Source organism: Scyliorhinus torazame, chromosome 3 (genome assembly GCF_047496885.1).
Source record: "Scyliorhinus torazame isolate Kashiwa2021f chromosome 3, sScyTor2.1, whole genome shotgun sequence".
Taxonomy (NCBI): Eukaryota; Metazoa; Chordata; class Chondrichthyes; order Carcharhiniformes; family Scyliorhinidae; genus Scyliorhinus; species Scyliorhinus torazame.
In genome coordinates this window covers 318,664,753-318,692,603 of record NC_092709.1, presented here as the reverse complement: position 1 = coordinate 318,692,603, position 27,851 = coordinate 318,664,753, and the positions used below count along the sequence as shown (strand labels likewise).

At 46.0% G+C, this 27,851-nt stretch overlaps 2 protein-coding genes across 3 annotated transcripts in view; one reads left to right on the top strand and one right to left on the bottom strand.

The window, feature by feature from the left end:
* Nucleotides 1–11,453, top strand: part of rnf24 (ring finger protein 24) — a 224,492-nt gene extending 213,039 nt beyond the window's left edge. For both annotated transcript variants that reach the window (XM_072497632.1, XM_072497631.1), the window contains exon 7: nt 369–11,453. In XM_072497632.1, coding sequence (XP_072353733.1) covers nt 369–480 — 112 coding nt within the window. In that variant the 3' untranslated portion in view covers nt 481–11,453. The remainder of the gene's footprint in view (nt 1–368) is intronic.
* LOC140409268 (pantothenate kinase 3-like) overlaps nt 1–27,851 on the bottom strand; it is a 163,705-nt gene that overhangs the window by 46,714 nt on the left and 89,140 nt on the right. The window lies entirely within an intron of this gene.

The window sequence follows — 27,851 nt, the reverse complement described above, 5'->3', positions numbered from 1 at the left end:
CACCAAATATATAGAGACCAATGTATTGACCAATAAATTCTGGGCAGCATGGTAGCACTGTGTTGCTTCACAGCGCCAGTGTCCCAGGTTCGATTCCTGGCTTGGGTCACTGTCTGTGCGGAGTCTGCACATTCTCCCCGTGCCTGCGTGGGTTTCCTCCGGGTGCTCCGGTTTCCTCCCACAAGTCCCGAAAGCCGTGCTGTTAGGTAATTTGAACATTCAGAATTCTCCCTCTGTGTACCCGAACAGGCGTCGGAAAGTGGCGGCTAGGGGCTTTTCACAGTAACTTCATTGCAGTGTTAATGTAAGCCTACTTGTGACAATAAAGATTATTAGTCTTAAATTTGTTCTTCTCTGTTTGTTTCAAGGTGTCTGATCAAGTGGCTGGAAGTGAGGAAGGTTTGTCCGCTCTGCAACACACCTGTCCTCCAAAATAACCAAGAGCAGGACGCCATGAGTGGGAGTGACAACTTAGTGTAGCACACGCTGCTGGGATTGGAACTCAAAAAGAGAGGATTTACTTTTTTTTTTTGTATGATATATTTTTTTTTTTTTTGTTTCACTTTTCCGTGTGTGTAATGGAACCGATTCGCAAGATGGTGAACCTGCTGACCCCGGACCCGAGTGTTTTGTTGACGCCTGAATCTGATGGGTGGGGAACCCCATGGCACGCCCTGAGGTCACCGCAACCAGGCAGGAGGCTCGAATGCCGAAGCACTTTTGTGTCGCTGGATCTACAAAGGGTTTGTTGCTGCTGGGCCTGCCATTGCCACGCAGCCGTCAAGCTGACCTGAGTTAAACACAAAGGAGCACTTTACAATCACGGATTCTCCTCCCCCTTCGAACTGTCACAGGTACACAAAAAAAAACCAAAATGGGAGGTGTGCATTGTATGACGTTTTTTTGTATATGAAGTTCCGTCGAGTTGAATGCTCGGGTGGCGAAGCAGGCTCTGCCTTTCTAAGGGAGAAGAACACAAAGGGAACGGACTTGGGCCTCTTCAAGGTGGAAACTTTAACACTTTATGCCAAGCAGCTAACCTCGGGACAGGACTTCTTAAAGATTCAGGCTGAAAGCTGAGCAGTGAAATTCACCAAAACAAAAAAGAAGAAATACGATTGCGTTCAAAGCTCTCATTGTTACTTCAGATTCAGGTCTGAGGTTTCAATGTTGAGAAATGGTCCTCAGACTGGTCCACTCCACTGCATTCCCCAGCTAGGGGACTAAACCCATGAGAAACCTATAGCTCTTAAATATTTGACGATGAAACACTTTCTTAAGTGGAGGAGGGTTTGAAAGGGTAGGTCAAGCTCTGCACCGAACACCACATATTTTGCTGTCAAAAATAACAGAATGGTTGTAAAATTGTTTGGGCAACGGGCTATTGTCACAGACTTTTCAAACCTTTTGAGTCTCTGTGAATTCCTTCTGGGGCTGAAATGCCACGGCTCATTTCATCAAAGGCTCTTCACACAGGTAGCTCAACCACCATGGTATTCATTAGTGACAGAGATTGTAAACAAACAGCAATTCATGGCGTTTTTGAACGCATCGTTCTGCCCTCGCTTACAGTAGATGGCCAATGAATTAAGTGTGTCGACAATGAGATTCTGAGCAAACTCTAAAGAAATAATTTAAAGCATTATTTATGGGTTTTTAAAAAATGAAACTACACAAGAGGAATATGTGGGGCGGGAGAGGTGGGGGGCGGGATAAGGAGAGATTTTTAAAAAGTGCAAGTTGGTAAAAGTAAGGAGTGGGGCCGGAACGAGGAGCAATGTTGGAAAAGCCAAGATTGTCTACAAGAAAAACCATTTACAGCATAGGATTAGCATTGAAATCTCTCTCCTGTTTTAGCAGGAGAGGTCGGAGTAAGGTGCACACCAGAGCAGCTAACAGAAGCCTTTGTGGACCTCTTCCACTCAGAAGATCCGCTGTTATTCATTTAAAGGCCAGCCCTGTCCTTTGTTTGCCGCAGTGCTGTCAGTTTTCCTCACAATCACTTGCACGATTACAACATTGGTCTCGGGAAAAATGAGCAGCTTATAAAGCGGCTCCCTTGTGGGATTCAGAATGCTGTTGCTGCAGTAGTTAGGGATCGACAATTGAATTGTTTTATCTCCTTCGAGCTACTTGGCTTTTGTCTGAAATGCTTCTTTTTTAAGCGTGTCAGTGAAAAGCGTATCTCGTCACAAGAGAGAAAGGCCTTTTTTAAAATCCCCCCTATTATTGTTAAAGCCTCCTGCTCCGCGTCTGGTAATGCACGATTGTCAGTCCTTGTCAGCTCAGCATTTCATCTCTTTATCGTCTGGCAGGAAAACATTGCTCAAAGGGCGCTTTTCCTGAAGCTACTGAGTCACTTCAACTAGTGAGCTGAGCATTTTCAATCGTCTGCCCTAGGTACAGAGGATCATAGAATCTTACAGCTGACAGTTTGCAGTTCGGCCCATCATGCCTGTCCTAGCTCCTTGAGGTATCCACTCCCACTCCCCCCTTTTCTCACTTCTTCCCCATGGTGCTGCGGTTTCCCCCCCCCCCCCCCCTTTGAGTATTTATTGAACTCTTGTTGCTCTCTTTGGTTGGCTCTTAATTTATCTCTGTTTAATCACGTTCGCTCAAGAGCCGCCAGGTATCTTTCGACACCGCCACAAGGTTCAGAACCGAATACTGATGAATGACTCGATACACCAATTAGTAAGTTCAAAAGCAATGCTCATTTATTTACACACAGTCAAATCTACTCGTGCATAAACTCTACAAACTAAACTACCACTCTTACTAAAGCCTATACTTAGCTTCGGGTGCACATTCAGTCAGAGGAACAATGGCCGTTGCTCGGTTCTGAGGCTGCTGGGTTGAGCTGTTTACAGGATAGCAACTAGGAGCGTCTATCTCGTAGCGTGCGTTGACTTGGAACTTACTTGGTCTGTTGTAGCTGCTAGGCTGGTCTTTCTCTTCGTTGAGAGCCAAAGCCAAAGGAGGAAGATTCTCCCTTGGGGAATATCTTTTATACTAAAAAGGGCTTTGCTCGCTTTTGGGCAGGCCTTGAACTTGGCCTCAACTAATTGGGTCTTTCCCAATCAGTCGTATCGATCTTCCTCCAATAGAGGGGTGGTTCCCTGATCGCTGGGCGTGTCCCGGTGACTGTTGGTCTGCTTTGTCTTAGTTCCTTCTGGTGCCGGGGATTCTGCCTTAACATTGTGTATCTAAATGTTTCCCTTTTGTCCCCGGAGATGGCTCATTAGTATGTAGATTGCTTGGTAGTTTCTGTCCTGTCTTAGAGTTTAAGGTTCTAATCAACAGACAGAGCTTGCACCTGCTTGTTTCTTAGCATTGTTCAATTTTCCCTGCATTCTTTGCAAGTGTCCATTTTGTAATCGGGACGTGGCCATCCCAGATGGCTACACTCTCTTTGTTGTAGAATCTCTTGGCCTCGACAGGTTAATAAGTATCAGTCTGTGATTCTAATGAGAGCACAATTACAACCTCTGGGAATGCATCATTAACGAACTGCTAGTTAGTTAAAACTGTCCAGTTTCAGTTGCCGATAGTAAGTAAAAGCTGCCAAGCAGGAGGAGGCAGGAGGATTGCTTTGTTGTGGTCACTTAACATGTGGTAAACTGTTCGTTTTCAGCGTAGTCAAACCAGAGTTTCCTTTTGTGAGACATTATGACGGTGGTAGGGGTGGGACGGTGCGGGGTGAGGGGGGTTACATGCCACCCAAAATCATTCTCCATGATTCAATAGAGAGTAAAGTCACACCGCGTGTAAAACCCAATCTTGTCCATTCCTGGAGATTGCATTTTGTATGGGGCAGGGTTTTGGGGGAGCTGGTTGTCAGCCTTCTGGCTGATTCGACCTAAATCCTTGGGTTTTCTAGGCTTCATCATTGAATAACATTAGATAGATTTCCACTCCCCCCCTTCTCCCCCCAACATCCCAGAATATAGGCACCTCGATGAGCTGGTTTAGCAGGTACACAGCCTATTCTGAAACCGAGCTTTCTATCCCAGCGAATCAGTCAGGTTCAATCACTGGTCTCTGCTAAGTCACAACAAGGAGTTTAAAAAACAGAATCAACATGTTCTTGATCAATATCCAGCCGCGTTGGCTAGGAGAATTCACTACATGTGGACTTCGTGAAGACAAGATTGAACTGGACCATGATGGTCTTCCGAAGATAAATAACCCACTTACACTCTGTAAGCTGACTGTTTCAACAAGATAGCAAAGAGCTGGAACCACCCAGGCCATGAGGCCTTGCAGAGCGGTATTCATTATTCAACCATTTGGGACTCATCTTCACCCTCAGTCCTCAACAAACTTACTGCTATTTGTGCTTGTGTCTTTCCAATCATGGCCTGCGAGACACCGCTAATGCTGCTTGTTCAGCATGCAGTCTCCACTCCTCCTCTTGACCTGGCAGAAGGCAAAGGAATGATATCCAGGAGGATGGCCAGCCCCGGATTCAATAGAAGAAGTGAGAAAAGCCCCATTGAATTGGAAATTGCTGTCCCCCCCCCGCCGTCTCTTCCTTTGACACAGTTGTTGGTTGTCATTTGTCAACTGCCCAAGAGTGCGAAGCTCACTCTGCAATGAACCTTTTGAGGTGAGATTGTGCCTCTGTAGTGCCTGAGTCTAGAGATTCTCAAGCAACCAGTTGTTGGGATTGTCATCCCATTCAATAAGACCTGCACTGCCTCAGATTCACTCAATGCCTTCAGGCAAGGAGACAAAGATACAAATTGGGAACCATGTTTTTTTTTTAAATGATACAAAGCACTAAGCACTTTGCACCTTGGTGTACCACAACAAAACTTGATCGAATGACTTCCATGAGGTTGAATTCCCCATCACCAGCTGAGTCTTTCAGAAGCAGAATGTAGAGGAGAGCTTTAGGAAGGGTAGGCAACTTTCAGCAATTGAAAACCAATGAACTATCTCCTGAACATTGTTGACAAAAGCCCAGAGTGGGCAGCATGGTAGGACAGTGGTTAGCACTGCTGCGTACGGCGGTGAGGACCTGGGTTTGATCCCGGCCCCGGGTCACTGTCTGTGTGGAGTTTGCACATTCTCCCCGTGTCTGCGTGGGTTTCACCCCCACAACACAAAGTTGTGTAGGTTAGGTGGATTGGCCATACCAATTTGCCCCTTAATTGGAAAAAAATAATAATTGGGTACTCTAAATTTATTTTTAAAAGACAAAGGCCCAGAGACCTATTGCCGTCTTAGGCAGGGGTTGGCTTTTGGTGGAAGGGGGGGGGTGTTAGGAACTATTTTGGTGGAAGTACCAAAAGTACCTGTAAAATGTTAATAAAATCTATAACTGAAAGTGCCCCTGGGATGTAGCCTGGTTAAAAAAACCTCTGCGGGATTCTTCGTCGGCGGGATCCTCCTTTTCACCGGCAGCGCACCCATGCCTGCCAGTTTCCCGACCACGTGGGATGGCCACAATGGGAAACCCCATTGGCCATCCGCCGGAACGGAGGATCCCACTGCTGTCGGGGGCGTGCCGTGCCGGATAACTGGTCTGGCAGGACGGAGGATCCAGCTTCTGAGCAAATAGTTCCAAAAACAACAGGTTGACCAAGTGAATTGTGCTGGGATCCAGCGGAAATTCCATTGATATACACAACTTGCCAACTATAGTACAATTTATTGCATTAAAGAAGTGCTATAGCAAGTGAAAACTTCCCGCTTCTGAGCAATAATAACAATAACCATTGGAAGATAGGCACTTACTGTTCATTTTTATTGTTTAACAATAAGCTCACCCTATTGCTATGATACACAACAAAGATTCACTTAAAACGTTGGAATCATTGGGGTCAAACCTTGTAAGCCTGTAAGACTTGAATTAATGGCCAACTGCTTTGAGGCAAAGATCAACTCCGTCGCAAAATAACAATGGTTTCTCACAAAATTAGAAACATTTCAATACTTTGCTCAGGTGAATATTTTTCAACGCCTTTCTTAGCTTTCACCAGGGAGTATTCCTGTGAGAATTAATTGTGTACACTTATTGCAGAGAAGATTACATTTTTGTCAGTGGTCCTGGAGCCTAGTTTGCTTATATTAATCTCCATCCATGATGTGACCCTTAACAAGCCCTGGGACATCACAGCATCTTTCAACTGAAACCTGTTCATTCACAAGATTGGGAAGGAATCCTGGGCTTGTATGTAAATGGAGAATGCTAATTATCTTAAATGAAACATCACAAGTTGATCTTATTTTGTGAAACAAAGCTATTGATAATCTGATTGGTGCTGGGGGGGGGAGAACATAGGTCATAATGCACCCAATCCTCAACAAGTCTTTATAAAGAAAGCTTTGAGTAAAATCCATCAACCGAGATGTTCCAGATGCAGCTCCATACCCTGATGGCAACCCATTTATCATACAATCTGGACCATACTTTCCTGCACGCCCATGTGCAATTTTCACCAAATTCGTATAACTGGCATAGAAATTAGACTAAAAGGCATGATTGTCAAAAAAAAATTTTTTTTCAACCTTTTCTTTGAAACAAAATGGGGCAGGATTCTCTGTCCGGCCGCACCAGTTTTCTGGTGCGGCGCGCACCCGCCGGCAGCGGGATTCTCCGTCCCGCCAGCCGGCCAATGGGGTTTCCCATTGTGCACACCCCCACGCTGTCGGGAAATCCCCGGCCTAGCGGAGAATCCAGCCCATGGAATTTTGTACCAATTGAACTGTATTTCATTCAGGTTCCCTAAATAATCTGAACCCCCTGTCCTCGTGTGTTTGGAATATTTGAATGATCAGAGGGTGTTTTAGAACCAAACCCCTCACCTCCATCCAGCCTCTCCTCTAGCGCTGATCAGCAGATGGTACGATGGTACCGCCAGGCCTGAGCAACCAGTACAACTTTGTGAAGCAGTTGCACGATTTCTTAAAGCCGCTCCACTCATTTATTCAGCGAATCAGGGAGTTATTCCCCTTCATTACAGACAGTGTAAATATTTACCGTTGACCTTTCAAATACTTACAACGTTCTTCTTTCAAAGGCCACCATGGTTTCTTGCGTGACAATAATAGTTTCATTTCATTTACAATGTTATTCTGCAAAGAAACTCAGTGTTAGGCCCTGAAGGTCGGGGTGCCCAGCCTGCCTTGCACAATCAGGGGAACAAAAGTGGTCTCGTCATTGCACCTTCCTGCTCTTTGCAGGTTGACTTTTTTTTGTTCGTTTCACTCACTGCTCATGGCCGTTTGCAGATGAACATGTTCAAAAATTAAAAGCAAATTACTGCGGACACTGGAATCTGAAACAGAAAGTGCTGGACAATCTCAGCAGATCTGACCTTGTCTGTGGAGAGAGAAGGGAGCTAATGTTTTGAGTCTGGATGACATCCAGACCTGCTGAGATTTTCCAGCATTTTCTGTTTATGTTCAGTAATTGGGCCCCCGTGCATAATTAAGCATCTTCCCCGTCCTGTGCTGGAACGGAGATGTGGTGAGCGGGATCGAGACGGGTTGATGCCCCTGCAGCTGCAGCAGTGTGTAGTTTTATGGTCAGCAGAATTGCATAGTGCCTGTCGAACCCCGACGAGGAAATGTCTGTCATCTTGATGCAACAAAGAAACCCATCTTAATTGCTCCAATTCCCACACAGCTGAGCATAGCACAGGTACGAGAAGCTCAGCCGCTTTCTGTCCTCCGCCATGAGGCAGGTTCTCACGTGTTGGTCCTTCTGAGCGAGTTGACCCACCTGCAGCCACCATCGTCCTCGCTCCTCTATCATTTGTCAGGGGGTTTCCTTGCGCTGCGGGCAAAACCAAGAGAGTAGAGTGGGTGGAGATACTCACCCAGCACATTCAGTGCTGCTCCCTGTCACATATCCCCCTCCCCCAAAATAAATACGGATGAGGAAAAGCAATCAACCCACCTTATATTTCCCAGAATGTTCCCCTTGCACACTCCAATTGCTTCGGAAATGAATCCAGGGTATGAGCCTGCATTGCTCCGTCTGCGAGTCTATTTCATGTGTGGGCTATATTTTCGGTAAAGAAATCAGTGTGAGCCATTATTTTGCCATTTAGCCAGTTTGAAACTATCCCCATATCCTGCTTTTGCAACGTGGTTTCAAGTAAGTGATGGATTTAGTGTTTCTGTAGTCTTTATGGACTTGTGCGTCTCCAGGGTCAGGAATGTACTTGGAGCTTGGGAAGTTACAGCATTGGAGTAGGAAGAGCTCCAAGGATAACCCAGAATCAATAACACCTCCGAAGTGCCTCTTTTTAAGTCCAAACAAAACCTACCTTTCTCCAGTCTTTCCTCAAAAAATAGTACTGCGAGGCCATGCCACTCCAGCTTCATGGTGGACTACTTCCAGCGGGGCGGGCCGTACCGGCAACGAGGAGTGGCGTGAAGCACTCCGGCGTCGGGCCGCCCGGAAGGTGCGGAATCCTCCGCACATTCAGGGGCTAGGCCGGCGGCGGCGGGGTTGGCGCCGCGCAAGCCAGTGCCGAAGCCCTGCCAACTGGTGCCGAAGGGCTCCACCAGCTGGCGTGAGTTGCCGCATGTGCAGGAGCACCAGTGTGTACTGGCGTCATCCCAGCACATGCGCAGGGGGGTTCTTCTCCGCGCCGGCCATGGCGGACCCTTACACTGGCCGGCGCGGAGGGAAAGAGCGCCCCAACGGCACAGGCCCGCCCGAGGATCGATGGGTCCTGATCGCGGGCTCGGCCACCGTGGCCCCCCCCCCCCTCCCGGGGCCAGATCCCCGCACCCCCCCCCCCCCCCCCCCGAGGACTCCGCAGGCCGCCCGCAGAGCCCGGTCCCGCCGGTAAAGACCTGGTGTAATATACGCCGGCGGGACTGGCCGAAAACGGGCGGCCACTCGGCCCATCGCGGGGCGGAGAATCGCCAGGGGGGCCGCTGCCAACGGCCCCCGACCGGCGCAACACGATTCCCGCCCCCACTGAAAAACTGGTGCCGGAGAATCCAGCATCCGTCGTCGGGGCAGCGGGGCGAGATTCACGCCGCTCCCCAGCGATTCTCCAGCCCGGCGGGGGGGTCGGAGAATCCCGCCCTGGATTATTCTGTGGTAAAGTGAGTATGCACAGAGGAGAACACGCCCCAGCCCAAGAAACAAGTTGGCGTTCAGAACCTGAGCCCCAAATGCAGGCCATCCAGCTGATTTGAGATTTCCCAGTTTGACTCTTCACATTTAGTCCATTTATTAAATGTGTATATTTCACGCTGCGTGTGAATGCAAACTAAAAAGGAAATCAACGTGATTAAACTCTACACTAAAGGCAGTCCCATTTTTACCATTAGTTCCCACCTGTTTTAAATTTGCCGGGCGTTTGTAAAGGGTAAATGGGCATAATACAATGAAAACCTTGTTCAAGGCCTATGTTCAATTTTGGCGAGGGCATAGTAAAGAACATTGTGTTTCTTGTACAGCTGTCATGAATAAGATTATTCAGGCCAGCTTATAAGGCCTTCTGAACCTTGCTCATCACCTGAGGTGTGGTGATCCTCAGGTTAAATTACCACCAGTCAACTCTCCCCCTCAAAGGGGAAAGCAGCCTATGGTCATCTGAGAAGATGGCGACTTTACTGGTACAGGTGTAAACAGGTTTTTCAGCAGTACTGCTCTGGCATCACTGTATAGTGCTGCCGCTGCCCAATGCATAGAGACATCGGAGCAGGAGGAGGCCATTCAGCCCTTCGAGTCTGCTCTGTCATTCATTATGACCATGGCTGATCATCCAATATAATAGCCTAATCCCACTTTCCCCCATATCCTTCAATCCCCTTCACCCCAAGTGCTGTATCTAACTGCTTCTTGAAAACATAGTGTTTTGGCCTCAACTACTTTCTGTGGTGACGAATATCACAGGCGATGGATTTGTGCAGCCAACAGCAGCCTGCACGAAAGGAATGTGCTGGAATCAACGAGGCTCGGGGAAGGCCGAAATGAAAAGCAATCGTCCCAGCATCCAGAAAGTTCGCTGTCTGAGGTCGGTTGTGTCCTGAGGTAAAAGTGGAAGACCCATATCAAAAAGAAACTAGGGGGATAATGAAAGGAGCTGTGGGTTCAGAAGGGGCCCCATGACTGAGGTGCATTGGAAATGCTGGTGAACATCTGCACTGACGGTGACCACGTTGCTAATGCACACTCTCCAAGCGATTTTCAACAGGGCATGTTTCGACCGTGCTAGTGGCTTTTGCAGCTTGATTTGTGACCAGGTAGAAATTTTGATCTTCTGTTAGATACTTAACTCCCACCTCGCAGTAGGCAGCTGTGGTAACTGAGATTGACGAACTTACAATTTTACAGGGGGCATTCCAGCTGCTGAAGTTGTGTTTCGCAAACTTGATGGCCCCAAAATGAGTGAAGCCGACGTTTTAATTGGCAGCCATGAATATATAGCAGAAAGAAAATGCCCTTCCTGAAGGGCCAATCACAGCAGCATATTATGGGTTGGAGTAAGCTAAGGAGGTCATAACCCAGCTGGTTTTACTGATCTGCTTGAACAAGATGAGTCTATCGAGTTTTTTAAATATATACCTCTTTCCCTTTTTCCTTTGTTTTTTTTTCTCATTCCTGCCTCTTTCGCTATCTTTTTTCCCTTATCACACGCGTTTTGTAAAGAAGTCTTTCTCTCATCTCCATCTCTCTCTTTTCTTTCCCACTCTGACCAATACTGATATTTATGTCACAAATTAAACGGAAATGACAAAAGCCCTTTGGGCGGCGCTGTGCTTAGCACTGCTGCCTCACAGCTTCAGGGACCCAGGTTCAATTCCAGCCTCGAGCGAGTGTCTGTGTGGAGTTTGCACTTTCTCTCTGTGTGGGTTTCCTCCCACAGTCCAAAGGTGTGCAGGTTAGGTGGATTGGCCATGCTAAATTGCCCCTTAATGTCCAAATGGATAGGTGGGGTTACGGGGATAGGGTGGAGGTTTGGGCTTAAGTTGAGCTCTCTTTCCAAGGGCCGGTGCAGACACGATGGGCCAAATGACCTCCTTCTGCACTGCAAATTCTAGGTGCAATGCAAGCCACTTTAACAGATCCAGTATTAAGACTCTTAGCAATCATTGAGTGAGTGAGTGGAGGCGCGATTTCTTCCAGCTTTGGGACGAAGAGGTCAATAATAAAATGTATTCCTATAGTAACAACGTAACCTTGAGCAGACGCTGTGATCCTCTTGTGGGTGGGCTTTCTGCCTTTCTATTGATACCATGTGATAAATCTACTCCAAAGTTTATGGAATGAAAGTTATCAGTTTCATAGACATGTTTATATAAGAATTCTGCAGCAGAATATATTTTAAAATATTGCTATTTGTAAGCTATATTTTTGTATATTTAATTGCTATTTTGAAATTTGGATGGCTTTTGTTTTGCTAATTAATTGCATTGTATTCGAGAAGATCTGCATGTGATTGACTGGAATTGTAAATAAATGAGAGATTCCGAAACCAGGGGGTGTCCTGCAGTTTTTCAGTGAGTGCCTGATCTCCGGATTGCAGTCTTGACAGCTTCTTCCAATGGCCAGAATGTATGAAGAAGTACTGGCATTTCTGCTGTGCCTTTCACTCCCGCAGATCGACCCCAACGCCAATGAAATCATTTTTAAAGGGTAGTCACTGTTGCGATAAAGGAAACGCGGCAGTCAATTTGGACACAGCACGCTCCCACAGCAAACAAGGGGTGATGACGACTTGATCCTTTTTTTTTTTGGTGAGCCGCTGATACATCTCGTTCAATCACATTTCATTCAAAAAGATAGTACCTCTAACAGGGCCGCACTCCCGCAGTACGGCACTGGGTTGTCAGATTTAATATTTTTTGTGCTCGGGGCTCAACTGTTAGCAGAGCTTGAACCCGCAATCTTTGGACTCGGTGGTAACGCCAACAACTGAGCCTCAACTATACTTAAGAGGAGAATACTGCCTGGTGTTGTACTGAGCCACAGTAATCAGGCACAATCCTTCATTCAATCCCTTGACTGTGTTGAGTTAGCTGAGGCAGGAGGCTCAACCTATTTCTGACCCACGTCAGAGGTTCCAGTCTTCCCTTTCCCCATTCACTGCCTTCCAAGTCTCCTATGTTGAATCAGTTTTGTCTTAACATGTACCATCTGCGGACATGACTGCATCCACCAAGTTTGTAATCTCTTTCAGCGAAGTTTATCTATTCATTGCTACATATTCATGAACATCAGCTAACTGATCATAATCCTTCCATGATCATTGGAAGACGTCATAAGATACAAGCCTGCCACCGTGGGTTGAGTAATTTTACACAGATAAAAGCAAACAGTAGAAATGCTGAAAATCTGAAATTAAAAACTAATGGATTGTTCTGCGTTCAATCCAGATAGATCGTTCCATACATGGAAAAAACAGAGGACATACATAAATACACAATATAAATACATGGACACAGCCCTTCATAATTTCCTTCATTCAACTTTCCCTGGCTTCAGATTGAACTTCCTCACTTTCAAACACAATGCCATATGAGGAGAGGTTGACTAGGTTGGGATTGTTCTCACTGGAGTTCAGACGAATGAGGGGTGATCTCATAGAGACTTATAAAATTCAGCCAGGACTAGACAGGGTAGATGCAGGAAAGATGTTACCAATGATGGGTGTGTCCAGAACCAGGGGCGGGATTCTCCAATAATGGGGCTATGTCCCCACTCCAGCATCAAAACGCAGGCATTTCACTCTGAACTTTCCTGAAGAAAGTCCAGAGTGATTCTCCTACCTGGAGGGGGCTAGCAGGGCCCCGGAGTACTTCTCGCAGCTCTGCCTGTCGATAAGGGGCTCTGCATGTGCTCGTTGGCTGCCCGGACTCACACCGCGGAATGGCCCCGAAAATATAGGCCCGCCCGAGATCGCGTGAGCCTGCAGATCGGTGGCCCCCGATCGTTAGCCTGGCTGTCTGTGAGGTCCCACCGGTTAAGGATCACCCGTCCCCCCCACCAGGGCGGCCGCGGACTGACTCCGCAGCCGCCACTGGCCGTTCCTGACAGACAAAACATGGTTAGAACCACACAATCGGGAACTCGGCCAGTTTTCGTCGGAGAATCGCCGCGGGGTCTCTGTCAATGGCCCCCTACCCGCACCACGTAGATCGCGTGCGTGCAATTCGCGGCGATTCTCCGGGGACCAGAGAATCACGGGGGCAGAGTCACGCCGGATTTTGGCGTCAACACCCATTCTCCGCCCCTGTGCCGATCGCGATTTTGTCACGGAGGCTCGGAGAATCCCACCCCAGAGGTCACGGTCTGAGGATTCAGGGTAAACCATTTCCGACAGAGAGAAGGAGACATTTCTTCACCCAAAGAGTGGTGAGCCTGTGGAATTCATTACCACGGGAAGTAGTTGATGCTAAAACATTGAATATATTCAAGAGGCGGCGAGATATAGCACTTGGGGAGAATGGGATCAAAGGCTATGGGTAGATAGCAGGATTGGTCTATTGAGTTAGATGATCAGCCATGATCGTGATAATGCACGGAGCAGGCTCAAAGGGCCAAAAGGCCACCTCCTGCTCCTATCTTCTATGTATCTGTAATATTCTATCATATTGAGGTCACTCGTCCCTAAAAGGTTCTTTTACAGCTAGAGTATTAATTTGGGTGGCACGGTAGCACAGTGGTTAGCACTGTTGATTCACAGCACCAGGGACCCCGGATCGATTCGCGGCTTGGGTCACTGTCTGCATGTGTCCCTCCGGGTGCTCATGTTTCCTCACACAAGTCCCAAAGACTTGCTTGTTAGGTGATTTGGACATATTGAATTCTCCCTCAGTGTATCCGAATAGGCACCAGAGTGTGGTGACTACGGGATTTTCACAGTAACTTCATTGCACTGTAATGTAAGCCTACTTGTGACACTAATAAAGATTATTATTATTAGCCTGTTTTCATTACATAATATTAGATTGAGAATAGCCTGACCTCTCATTGACTCTTCAGCATCCGTTCTGGAAATCCATCCCTAACACACTCTTGCTCAGCATTAATGCTGAATAAACTTGGTTTATTCGGCCTATGTGCAGATTTAAGTCACCCATGATTACTAATTAATACCATGCGCCACATTAGGTGAACTTTAAACAACTCCAAACAATGTCCGCTGCCCTTTGCTGCTGGGAACCAAAGACACTTAACCAATATAAAACACAGCTACATGCTTTTTGCTGCTGTTGACATGAAGAATAACTTCCCTCCATTAATAGCTTATTCTTGCTCCATGCGCTACGCTGCATTATAAGAGCTCATTTTTTCCCCACAGATATTTCTTCTCATTCTTAAGCCAGAGTTTAATCCTAGGTAGGAATTGTGTGCCGGGACATTTCCCGATGTTGTGTCCCTTCCTTGTGTCTGGCAGTGCCCGCCCAGGCCAATTACATTGTGTGGTTGTGGCGGTGTGCTGGAGTTGAGGCTATGACCTCCAAAGGTCGGTAGATGCCAAGAAATGGCGCCTTTGTTCTTTGGTACAGTAGCCCTGTTCTGTACATGCCCTCATCCAGCAGAGGGCAGTAGAGCGGAGCTGCTGATCGGCTGTTGCGGGGGAAATTTGCATACGTTCGTTGTGCTTACCCTAACTTGAAGGTGTACCTGTGAAGGAGAGCCTAGCTGTTCAAGTGAGGACAAGCATCCAGCAGAGGGCAGTAGAGCGGAGCTGCTGATTGGTTGTTGCAGGGGAAATTTGCATACGTCCATTGTGCTCACCCTAACTTGAAGGTGTTTTGTGGAGGAGCTGTTGTCAAGTGACACTTAAACCCGAAACACTTTTTCAGTGTTTCCATCCCTACCCCGTTCTCTAACCAAAAAAAAAACAACTGCTGTAAAGAAGGCTCGAGGGCAGGTAGAAATAGAAAGAAGTTGAACCGTGATGTCACAGCCTGCAGGTAAGGGATTGGCTGGTGTCTGGTAAGTAGTTTTTCTTTTATTTTCCTTCAAGTGTTATCGTGCGGAGCGCAGGGGTTGCTGAGTGAGTGCTTGCTGAGAAGGGGAGTGAATAACAGGTAAGCTCTTTCTTATTCTTTTTTATCTCGAGGGTATGGCAGGGAAGGTAGTGCAATGTTCCTCCTGCAGAATGTTTGAGGTGAGGGACGCCGTCAGTGTCCCTGCTGATTTCATCTGTGGGAAGTGCATCCATCTCCAGCTCTTCAGAAACAGCGTTAGGGAACTGGAGATGGAGCTGGATGAACTTCGGATCATTCGGGAGGCAGAGGTGGTTATAGATAGAAGCTTCAGTGATGTAGTTACTCCGAAGAATAAAGATAGATGGGTGACGGTGAGAGGGGCTGGGAGGAAGCAGTCAGTACAGGGATCCCCTGTGGTCGTTCCCCTTAGTAACAAGTATACCGCTTTGGATACTGTTGGGGGGGGGGGACTTATCAGGGGTAAGCCATGGGGTACAGGTCTCTGGCACAGAGTCTGTCCCTGTTGCTCAGAAGGGAAGGGGGGAGCGGAGTAAAGCATTAGTCATTGGAGACTCCATAGTTAGGGGGATAGATAGGAGATTCTGTGGGAACGAGAGAGACTCGCGGTTGGTGTGTTGCCTCCCAGGTGCCAGGGTGCGTGATGTCTCGGATCGTGTTTTCGGGATCCATAAGGGGGAGGGGGAGCAGCCCCAAGTCGTGGTCCACATAGGTACCAACGACATAGGTAGGAAAAGGGATAGGGATGTAAGGCAGGAATTCATAGAGTTAGGGTGGAAACTTAGATCTAGGACAAACAGAGTTATTATCTCTGGGTTGTTATCCGTGCCACGTGATAGCGAGGCGAGGAATAGGGAGCGAGTGGAGTTGAACACGTTGCTACAGGGATGGTGCAGGAGGGAGGGTTTCAGATTTCTGGATAATTGGGGCTCATTCTGGGGGCAGTGGGACCTCTACAAACGGGATGGTCTACACCTGGACCAGAGGGGTACCAATATCCTGGGGGGGAAATTTGCTAATGCTCTTCGGGGGGGTTTAAATTAGTTCAGCAGGGGCTTGGGAACCTGAATTGTAGCTCCAGTATACAGGAGGTTGAGGGTAGTGAGTTCATGAGTAAGGTTTCAAAGTTGCAGGAGTGTACCGGCAGGCAGGAAGGTGGTTTAAAGTGTGTCTCCTTCAATGTGGGTGACAAGGATAGAGCAGGGACAGGAATGGTTGTTGCAGGTGCCGGGGTTTAGATATTTCAGTAAGCTCAGGGAAGGTGGTAAAAGAGTGGGAGGGATGGCATTGTTAGTCAAGGACAGTATTACGGTGGCAGAAAGGATGTTTGATGAGGACCCGTCTACTGAGGTAGTATTGGCTGAGGTTAGAAACAGGAAAGGAGAGGTCACCCTATTAGGAGTTTTCTATAGGCCTCCAGAGATGTAGAGGAAAGGATTGCAAAGATGATTCTGGATAGGAGCGAAAGTAACAGGGTAGTTGTTATGGGGGACTTTAACTTTCCAAATATTGACTGGAAACGCTCTATTTTGAGTACTTTAGATGGGACCGTTTTTGTCCAATGTGTGCAGGAGGGTTTCCTGACACAGTATGTAGATAGGCCAACGAGAGGCGAGGTCATATTGGATTTGGTACTGGGTAATGAACCAGGACAGGTGTTAGATTTGGAGGTAGGTAAGCACTTTGGTGATAGTGACCACAATTCGATTATGTTTACTTTAGTGATGGAAAGGGATAGGTATATACCGCAGGGCAAGAGTTATATCTGGGGAAAAGGCAATTATGATGCGATGAGGCAAGACTTAGGATGCATCGGATGGAGAGGAAAACTGCAGGGGTTGGGCACAATGGAAATGTGGAGCTCGTTCAAGGAACAGCTACTGCGTGTCCTTGATAAGTATGTACCTGTCAGGCAAGGAGGAAGTGGTCGAGCAAGGGAACCGTGGTTTACTAAAGCAGTCGAAACACTTGTGAAGAGGAAGAAGGAGGCTTATGTAAAGATGAGACATGAAGGTTCAGTTAGGGCGCTCGAGAGTTACAAGTTAGCTAGGAAGGACCTAAAGAGAGAGCTAAGAAGAGCCAGGAGGGGACATGAGAAGTCTTTGGCAGGTAGGATCAAGGATAACCCTAAAGTTTTCTATAGATATGTCAGGAGTAAACGAATGACTAAGGTAAAGAGTAGAGCCAGTCAAGGACAGTTGTGGGAGGTTGTGCTTGGAGTCCGAGGAGATAGGAGAGGTGCTAAATGAATATTTTTCGTAAGTATTCACACAGGAAAAAGACAATGTAGTCGAGGAGAATATTGAGATTCAGGCTACTAGACTAGAAGGGCTTGAGGTTCATAAGGAGGAGGTGTTAGCAATTCTGGAAAGTGTGAAAATAGATAAGTTCCCTGGGCCAGATGGGATTTATCCTAGGATTCCCTGGGAGGCTAGGGAGGAGATTGCCGAGCCTTTGGCTTTGATCTTTAAGTCATCTTTGTCGACAGGAATAGTGCCAGAAGACTGGCGGATAGCAAATGTTGTCCCCTTGTTCATGAAGGGGAGTAGAGACAACCCCGGTAACTATAGACCAGTGAACTTTACTTCTGTCGTGGGCAAAATCTTGGAAAGGTTTTTAAGAGATCGGATGTATAATCATCTGGAAAGGAATAATTTGATTAGAGATAGTCAACACAGTTTTGTGAAGGGTAGGTCGTGCCTCACAAACCTTATTGAGTTCTTTGACAAGGTGACCAAACAGGTGCATGAGGGTAAAACAGTTGATGTGGTGTATATGGATTTCAGTAAAGCGTTTGATAAAGTTCCCCACGGTAGGCTACTGCAGAAAATACGGAGGCATGGGATTCAGGGTGATTTAGCAGTTTGGATCAGAAATTGGCTAGCTGGAAGAAGACAAAGGGTGGTGGTTGATGGGAAATGGTCAGACTGGAGTCCAGTTACTAGTGGTGTACCACAAGGATCTGTTTTGGGGACACTGCTGTTTGTCATTTTTATAAATGACCTGGAGGAGGGCGTAGAAGGATGGGTGCGTAAATTTGCAGATGACACTAAAGTCGGTGGAGTTGTGGACAGTGCGGAAGGATGTTACAAGTTACAGAGGGACATAGATAAGCTGCAGCAATGGGCTGAGAGGTGGCAAATGGAGTTTAATGCAGAAAAGTGTGAGGTGATTCATTTTGGAAGGAATAACAGGAAGATAGAGTACTGGGCTAATGGTAAGATTCTTGGCAGTGTGGATGAGCAGAGAGATCTCGGTGTCCATGTACATACATCCCTGAAAGTTGCCACCCAGGTTGAGAGGGTTGTTAAGAAGACGTACGGTGTGTTAGCTTTTATTGGTAGAGGGATTGAGTTTCAGAGCCATGAGGTCATGATGCAGCTGTACAAAACTCTGGTGCGGCCGCATTTGGAGTATTGCGTGCAATTCTGGTCGCCGCATTATAGGAAGGATGTGGAAGCATTGGAAAGGGTGCAGAGGAGATTTACCAGGATGTTGCCTGGTATGTAGGGAAGATCTTATAAGGAAAGGCTGAGGGACTTGAGGCTGTTCTCGTTAGAGAGAAGAAGGTTAAGAGGTGACTTAATTGAGGCATACAAGATGATCAGAGGATTGGATAGGGTGGACAGTGAGAGCCTTTTTCCTCGGATGGTGATGTCTAGCACGAGGGGACATAGCTTTAAATTGAGGGGAGATAGATATAAGACAGATGTCAGAGGTAGGTTCTTTACTCAGAGAGTAGTAAGGGCGTGGAATGCCCTTCCTGCAACAGTAGTGGACTCGCCAACACTAAGGGCATTCAAATGGTCATTGGATAGACATATGGACGATAAGGGAATAGTGTAGATGGGCTTTAGAGTGGTTTCACAGGTCGGCGCAACATCGAGGGCTGAAGGGCCTGTACTGCGCTGTAATGTTCTATGTTCTATGTGTGTGGCACGCTAGCCACCGCCCCTCACTCAGTATCCACCATGGGCAGAACTCATGAGCCCTGCAATAGCATTGGGAAGTTTTGGAGATGCTCATGAAACTGTCAAATTAAAGAAAATAGTCATTCAAAAAACACTTTAAATTTTTTATTCCTTTTAGGAACTCACAATACTGTCAAGCAACCATGCAGTCATTGAAACTCAACTTTTAAAACAAAATAGCCCATTGAGTGGTCATAAAACTCTAAAAATAGGCCAAGAGCCATTGAAAAATCTCTACAAAACAGTATGTTAACTTCTCAATAAATTGTCAATGAAAACAAAATTCATGGCCCCCTTTATGGCTGTGTCAACAACCCCCGGTAAACTAAACCATTAGTGGGTTTGTCGCTCATCTAAGCATCAACAATTATATTCAATTGTCACATTGCACAACTGTATAAACAACCACTGCTGAACTCAATCTGTTAGTCAGCCAAGCATTTTATGAGATTCCATTGCACACCTGTGTCAACGATACTTCCAGAGCTGAATATATTAAAAACCTTTGATGTCTTTGAAATACTTCAGCCCTCTGAAATGGGGAAAAGCCATTGCTTCAAAAGACGTGAACAGGATTGTCAATCAAAGAAAATATTAAATCATAGGTGGAAATTCTCATATTAAAGTCATAATCTCAATATTCTTGAACAGAAGAGCACCTTATGTGCTGGATAAAGTGCTCTAATGCATCTCAACACTTACAATGCTGCTCAAGTTAATTGTCACTTACCTTTTCTAAAGAAAGCCCTATAATTACAGTATTAAATACATATTTAACTATGGCATTACATTATGACATGTGAGGCTGTCAACACCATTTGAGCTTACCTGATAAAAGGTTTTCAACTCCAGCCTAGGTTTCTCCGTGATTCACGACTCCTCTGAGGGGTTGTGACTCACGTCACCTAAAAAAATGGGAAAAATGGGGAGGGGAGGGGAGGGGGGGGTTTAAAATGCCAACTCCCACAATGGAGTAGGAAAGGATGGAATGCGTGCAGGCTTGTTATGTGCACTTTTCTCTTTTGGGCATAAAAATTCCACACAATGGGAATGGGGGCAGGCATCCCAGAATTGGGTCCCGCCTGTCATTTTTAAATCCCTCCCGTCTCTGTCTGCTATGGACGGAGGCATGAAATTCTGACCCCCTATTGTTCATCATTGTGCAGCATACCCGATAGTGAGATCGTTTGCCGTCAGCCCAGAGGCTGAACAGAAATATCTGATCATTTTATTTGGATTTACTGGTTGTATCACATGGTTTAATTTGCTTTGTCTCAATTCCAGAAACCAGGTGAACCAATACTGCACTTCCGTTCGGCTGTAACCGACCAAATAATATTTGTTTAACAGTAAGTTAATAAGCCAATAATGACATTGGCACACTTCAGATTCACATTAGCAATAGATTTTACTGTTCCTCCTCTGAAAAATAGTGCAGTCAGTCTCTCCTGCAATGTTAACTGGAGCTGGCACAAGACCCTGATTACAAATGTAATCTTCTCATGAGCAGTTAAGGACAGGCAGTAAATGCTGGCCTTGCCAGCAATACCCACATTCCCTGAACAAATAGAAATAGAAGATGAGGTTGGCTCTTGCCCAGCTGCAGATCCTCGCTCGCCTATCTAGAATTACTCCACCGGCGGGATTCTCCGCTGTGCTGGCGGCACACCCAGGGCCGCGGGTTTCCTGGCGGCGCGAGGGGGCCACAATGGAGAATCCCGCTGTTGGCCAAGGCGCTGGCAGACCGGATAATCCCACCAATGGACTCTACACCACGGATAACAGACCATTCAGTCCAAATAGTCTATGCTGGTGCTTATATTCCACACAGGTCTCCTCCGACTCTACATCATGTAATCCAATTGTCCCGGCTTTCTTTGCTTCTTCGTGTATTCAACTAACTTTGTCTTAAAAGCATCTGTGCTGTTTCTCTCAAATACATTTTGACCACTCTCTGACATTTTCTCCTAAATTCCTCTTTGGATTTATCAGTGAAATATTACAGAGGATTTATTAGTGACAATCTTGTATTGATGGCTCCAAAGTGGAAGTATCTTGGGTGAGAGATTCATATCGCACTACTTCAAGCTACATGGATTCACAGTGATTCCTAGGAGCAGACAGTGACGCAAGCTGCTCCCTCCATGGCCCCGCGGGGGGTGTTCCGCATTGATATCATTGAGGAAATCCACACTGGCCACACTGGTAATGGCCACGGATAGCCTGCCCCAGGGATTCGATATGGTCTGCGCACAGAAATAACTTTTACCTCTTTCTCTCCCCTTCATAATTTTAAAGACCTCTATTAGGATATTTCACAGCCGCTTTTATTGAGAAAGGTCTTTCATGATATTTCTAACCTTAGTATTTGTATATCTTCTTTGCACCTTCTCCACTTTATATCTGCAAGGGTTCAAGAAGGCCACACCACCTTCTCAAGGGCAATTAAGGGTGGGCAATAAATGCTGGCCGAGCCGATGACACTCACAGCCCATAAATTAATTTTAAAAATAGCCTTTTGTAATAGGAAGGTGAGAAAAATGCACAATATTCCAAGTTTGGTCTAACCAGAATTCGATATAACGTCTCTGCTTTTTAATTCTATCCCTCAAGAGCTGAATCCCAGTGCTTTGTTTGAAATTCTGTTATGATCTTGTTACTTACATTCCATAGAGTCCCTACAGTGCAGAAGGAAGCATGCACCGACCCTCCGAAAGAGTAGCCTGCCTAGGCCCTCTCCCCATATCCCCACACATTCATCATGGCCAATCCACCTAACGTGCACATATTTGGACTGTGGGAGGAAACCAGAGCACCCAGAGGAAACGCACGCAGTCTTGGGGAGTGCAAACTCCACACAGTCACCCAAGGCAGGAATTGAACCCGGGTCCCTGACGCTGCGAGGCAGCGGTGTTAACCACTGCGCCACCTCTAATATTACAGCTTGCCATGAGTCATGAATCTGTAACTAGTTTTCAAACAACACCAAGTTTGAGAAAGTAAGTTTGGAGCAGAAAGCTAAGGGACACAGACAAACCCAGCATTCTCTATGATTCCCCCATCAGCTATCAAAAGTGTTTACATAACCTTTCCTAGATTTGGAGTTTGCATCTGAGCAGCAGATGGAGCAATCACATGTGTCCTTTATGATAGGACCAGGATTGAACTGTCTGATGAGCTCTGGCTGATCGTCACTTTAAGAATGCAAAGGTACAACCTGCTGTTCTCTAAATGTCCTAATCTCTCCTAAATTCTCAAACCCTGTAGGCCTCAACCAATTGATCTTGCTGCATTACCTCACCCACATTCCAAGTGAGCGGCAATCTAGATTGAGTTCACTGGAAATGGTTTCTCCAGTATTCAGAAGCAAAGAGTCCACAAAGTAACCGTGTCAGAATAGAGATCCGATTCTAGCTGACAAACAGTTTGCCTACGCTAATTAGAGGTACCAATGCAAACAAGGGCGTTCATGTGTCTGTTTTCAAATAATTTCTAAAGTGGAATCTTGCTGTATTTGCATTGAGTAATCGTGTGTGTAAACTGTGCAGTGCAAACACATTCGACATGAAACCAAAGAAAAGATCCACATCTAATAACCATTACCTCATCTGACAGCAAATCTGATTTCACTACAATGCGAAACAGGAACCAGTGACTATTTTAATTACTTAACTTAGTTCTCAATGAGAAATAAAGACGTGCAGATTAGGTGGATTGGCCATGCTAAATTGCCCTTAGTGACCAAAAAGGTTAGGAAGGGTTATTGGGTTACGGGGATAGTGTGAAATTGAGGGCTTAAGTGGGTCGGTGCAGACTCGATGGGCTGAATGGCATCCTTCTGCACTGTATGTTCTATTTTCTATGTACATTTTACATTGTGAGGCTCCCAATGCAATAAAGGGTAAGGCCCTAAACAGGGTGCAGGAGCTCAGGAGTATATGTTCATAAATCCTTGAGCGGGCAGGAGAGGTGAAGAGAGTAATTAAGAAAGCATACAGCATCCTGGGCTTTATTAATAGGGGCGTAGAGTACAAGAGCAAGGAAGGGGGTTATGTTGAATTTGTATCTGATTTAAAACAGTATAGTTCATGCTTGGTAAAACTAGCTACATAATTCTATAATTCCATATCTATATATACTTTCACAGATGTGTACATGTCTATTTTTATACAATGTAACATCAATAGTTAGATCATGGTCTGAATTTTTTGCATGTCGGGCATGTGTACTGGGTGGTCCTGAATGTGGACGTGAAACGTGATTCCGGCCATGGACAGTCCCGGATTGCAATTTCACACTGGCTGACCAATTAATGGCCATCCAAAGTGAAACGCGCTCTGTGAAATGCTGAGCAGATGTAAGATCGGAGAGAGTCAGCATGGATTTACGAAAGGGAAATCATGCTTGACAAATCTACTGGTAGAGTTTGCACGTTGTGTGGAGTTTGCACATTCTACCCGTGTCTGCGTGGGTCTCACTCCCACAACACAAAAATGTGCAGGTTAGGTGGATTGGCCACGCTAAATTGCTCCTTAATTGGAAAATATAATTCAGTACTCTAAATTTTTTTTTTTTAAAGCTACTGGAATTCTTCAAGGATGTTGCTGGTGGAGTTGATGAGGGGGAGCCAGTGGATGTGGTTTATTTGGACTTTCAGAAGGCGTTCAACAGAGTCCCACATAAGAGCTTAGCGTTTAAAATTAAAATGCATGGCCTTAGGGGTAGTTTGTACTGAAATGGGTGGAAAATTGGTTGGCAGACAGGAAACAAAGAATAGGAATTAATGGGTGTTTTTCCAGATGGCAGAGAATGACTGGTGGGGTAGAGCAGGGATTGGTGCTTGGACCCTAATGTATATTAAGGTTAGATAAGGGAACTAAATGTAATCTCTCCAAATTTGCAGATGACACCAAATTGGGTGAGCTGTGGGGAGGATGCAGAGATGGTTCAGCAGGATTTGGACAAGCTGAGTGATTAGGCAAATGAATGGCAGGTGCAGTATAATTTGGATAAATGTGAGGTTATCCACTTCGGTAGCAAACACAGGAGGGCAGAGAGGGGAATGTGCAACGAGACCTGTAAAATTGCATTCAATTGGCCTCTAATGGGCTAAATTGCTGGCTTGATTATTGGCAGGTGCGCTTGCGACTTTCACACGCAGGTGCCAGCCGAAGTGTTGCGCAGGTGCACGATCACAGGAGTAAATTTCGGGTGGGCGCCTGTCCACCCGATCAATGTAAAAGCTTGGCCCGAGTTCCAGAATGGCTGGTTAAGGCCAGGGCACTCGACTCTTTTATAATTAGGTGCTGTAGTGGGAAGATATGTAGAGTTGATACTCAAATCATTGAATTAAATAATAATAATAATCTTTATTGTCACAAGTAGGCTTACGACACACTGAGGAACAATTCAGAATGTCCAAATTACCTAACAGCACATCTTTTGGTGCTTGTGGGAAGAAACCGGAGCACCCGGAGGAAACCCACGCAGACACGAGGAGAACGTGCAGACTCCGCACGGACAGTGACCCAAGCCGAGAATCGAACCTGGGACCCTGGCGCTATGAAGCAACAGTGCTAACCACTGTGCTACCGTGCCGCCCAAGTCGAGAATGAGGCTATTCAGTCCATTGTCTATATTCCGCCTCTTTGGTAGAGCTACCCAAGTATTCCTGCTCCCCAGCATAATACAGCCCTGTATTATTTTACAAGAAGCAACTGAAATGATTGTGATTTAATTGGCTGAAAGACTTTCTTCTTCCTGCCAACATGTGTACATAATGTAGACAATAATCCACAGAGACTTTAGTTCAGAGTAGAAAGCCAAGCAAATTTTCAGTCAATAAATTTGTCTCTGATACTTCCAGTCAGGAAACTAACAATTCTCTAAAAGTCTGATGATCGCTTTTTATTTTATTTTAAATCCTCCCTGCTTTGAAACTCAGGAAACTCTACTAAACACTGTTGATATAATCGCACTGTAAACTAAACAAAGTTGCAGCTGGGGTCAAACTAGGAATTGGGCGCAGCACTAGAATTTGAACAGTTTCACTCTCAAGACTCCTTCAACAGAAATAAAGGAGGAATGGTCAGAATTAATTTTAACATTTGCCTGAGCTTTCGTGTCCAATCAACTTTTGTTGACCTTTAGGAGCCACTTCTGTCCTATTCGCAAATTTTGTTTGGACAACGCACTTGGACCTCTTGCCAATGCTGCTCCAGGCTGGCTATTTGCAATCACATGACAACAGGCTGGCAATGGCTCATCTAAAGCATCTACGTAAGTGTAACACATGCTGTTGCACTGAGTCATACAGCTCAGGAGGCTTTTTATCCTGTTCTGAGCTAGGTTATCAAACTGAAGGACTGTGCTGGAATTAGCTCTATCTGTCCTGTGCTAAAAAGGGAGGAACATTTGCCAGGATCAGTCTTTGTCAGGATCCCACTCCGATTGCTGTCCAATGCTGCTTGTTAATGTGCGCTGACGATCAATGCTTTTCTCGTGTTTTGGAGCTGCAAAGCTCTAGCTTAAAATCCCCAGCTCATGTGTTCAACATTTACTTTACATAATTTTATTTGGCTAATTATGGGTCTAATGTAAATCGTGTGGTTATAGAGCTTCATCCTGCTCCATGATCAAAAACAGCCATCCTTTTTGTCATGATATGCAGATAATGATATACAGACAGGCACAGACAGGCAGCTAATGAACACAGAGAACAGGACATGACCAATGAGCAGGCAGGACACTCAGGGGTGGTATCTCACTATAAAAGGCACGAGGCACTCACACTCCGCTTCTTTCCACTGATGAACATCTACAGAGTGAGTCAGGGTGTATGTACAGTATCACACCTCCAGCACGTGGCTAAGAACGAGTCTGGGTCAGTCAGACAGAGTAACCACACTTAGGTTAGCAGAGAGTCGAACTCATAGAGAACTGTGCTAACTGTGCTACTGGTTCAATACATCAGATTGAGCTAACTTCAAGGTCTGGAGTATCCTTTGGTTAAAGCTGCATCTAGTTGCAGCCTGTGTTATCCCAGAGTACATAACACAACACTTTTAGTATTCCAAAGAACCTTTATTTTAGAAAATACATTGATTTCATTAAACAACCACTAACAATATAAACAGAATCTGCCATTTTTGCAATACAATGTTTTCTAACCAATTTACTTGCACAAAGCAAGCACCCCACTGTATGTTAAAATGATTTGAGGTCCAATAACTAAAAGTGCAAATGCCACGATATTGACTGTGCAGTACAGAAATTCTGACTGACAAGACTAAGTGGTCACTGCTTGCAGGATCGACCTTCTCAGACTTTGCGAGCTTTTCCACTTCCACTTGGCCCCCTGGTTAACAGACTCCAGTCTACTTTGAGCATCTCTTCACTCCATCGTTGACGGCAAAACCTTCACCTCTCTTGCCTCACTATTCCTAAACTCCTCCAAATTGCCACCTCCCAAAAACCACTTGAAAAACTGCGGGCTGGATTCTCCGGTCCGCCAGCCATGTGTTTCTCAGTGACGCGCCGTTAGCTGGTGGCGGGATTCTCTTCCTGCTGCTTGTAATGGGATTTCCCATTGAAGCCACCCCAAGCTGCTGGGAAACCCACGGTCAGAGAATTCCAGCCTCCATGTTTCATGCCGTCTTTGAGTACCATGTGATCAGATCAGCATCTAACTCATAATCACGATGGCTGACGTGTCTATTCATTTCTTGCAGCTTGTTCTTCAGCGGATTAACCGCATGGGGATTCCTGCTCTTGAGGTGACTGTCCTCTCTTGCAATCTACAACTGCAAGGTTGGAGGATTTTTCAGATTCCATTGTTTGCATGTTTGTTATTGTTTGCGATTTACAGCACAGAAGGAGGCCATTTCGACCATCATGTCTGCACACAGCTCCCAAAAGAGCTACCCAGCTAGTCCCATTCCCCAGTCCTATTTCCGTAACCCTCTAAATTCATCACTTTCAAATATATATCCAGCTCTCTTTTGAAACATCCTAGGGAATCCACCTCCACCACTCTCCCAGGCAGCGCATTCCAAACCCCAACAGCTCTCGGAGGCAATGTCTCAACAACGACTTTCATATGGACATGCAACATAGGAGCAGAAGTAGGCCATTCGGCCCATCGAGCCTCCTCCACCATTTATTAAGATTATGGCTAATCTCATTCCCTGTCTACCCTGATAATCTTTGATTTCCTTGCCCAACAAGAATCCATCTACCTCAGCCTTAAAAATATTCAGTGATCCCGCTCCCAACGCCTTCTAAGGCAGAGAGTTCCAAAACTCCCTGTCCCATAAGGGCGATCCCTAGTTTTAAAACAGTGCCCCCTAGTGCTGGACTCAACCACAAGAGGAAACATTCTTTCCACATTCACCTTGTCAAGACCATTCAGGATCTTATATACTTCAATTACTTCATTTACCCTTCATAAAATTCTCATCAAACAAAATATGAGACCAAGCCACACCAGGAGATATTAGGGCAGATGACCAAATGTTTGTTCAAAGAAGTAGAATTTGAGGAGCGTCTTAAAGGGGTAGTGAAAGGTAGCGAGGCTGAGTGGTTTGGGGGGAATTCCAGAGGTTAGGGCCTTGGCAGCTGAAGGGGCAGCCATGAATCATTACAATTGGCAATGATCAAGATGCTAGAATTGAAGGAGTACATATTTCTGAGGGCTGTGGGGCTCGAGGAGGTTACAGTGATAGGGAAGGGTGCGGCTATGGAGGGATTTGGAAACATAGCTGACCACAAGCCAATTTAGGTCAGCAAGCACAGGAGCGATAGGGGAAACGCACTTGATGTAAGTTAGGAAAAGGGTGACAGATTTTTGGATGAGCTCAAAGCCTAAGTGGAGGGATTCAAACTTGGACTTCCCAGAAAGACAGGGAGACAGTGGCGCAGTGGTATTGTCACTGGACTAGTAAT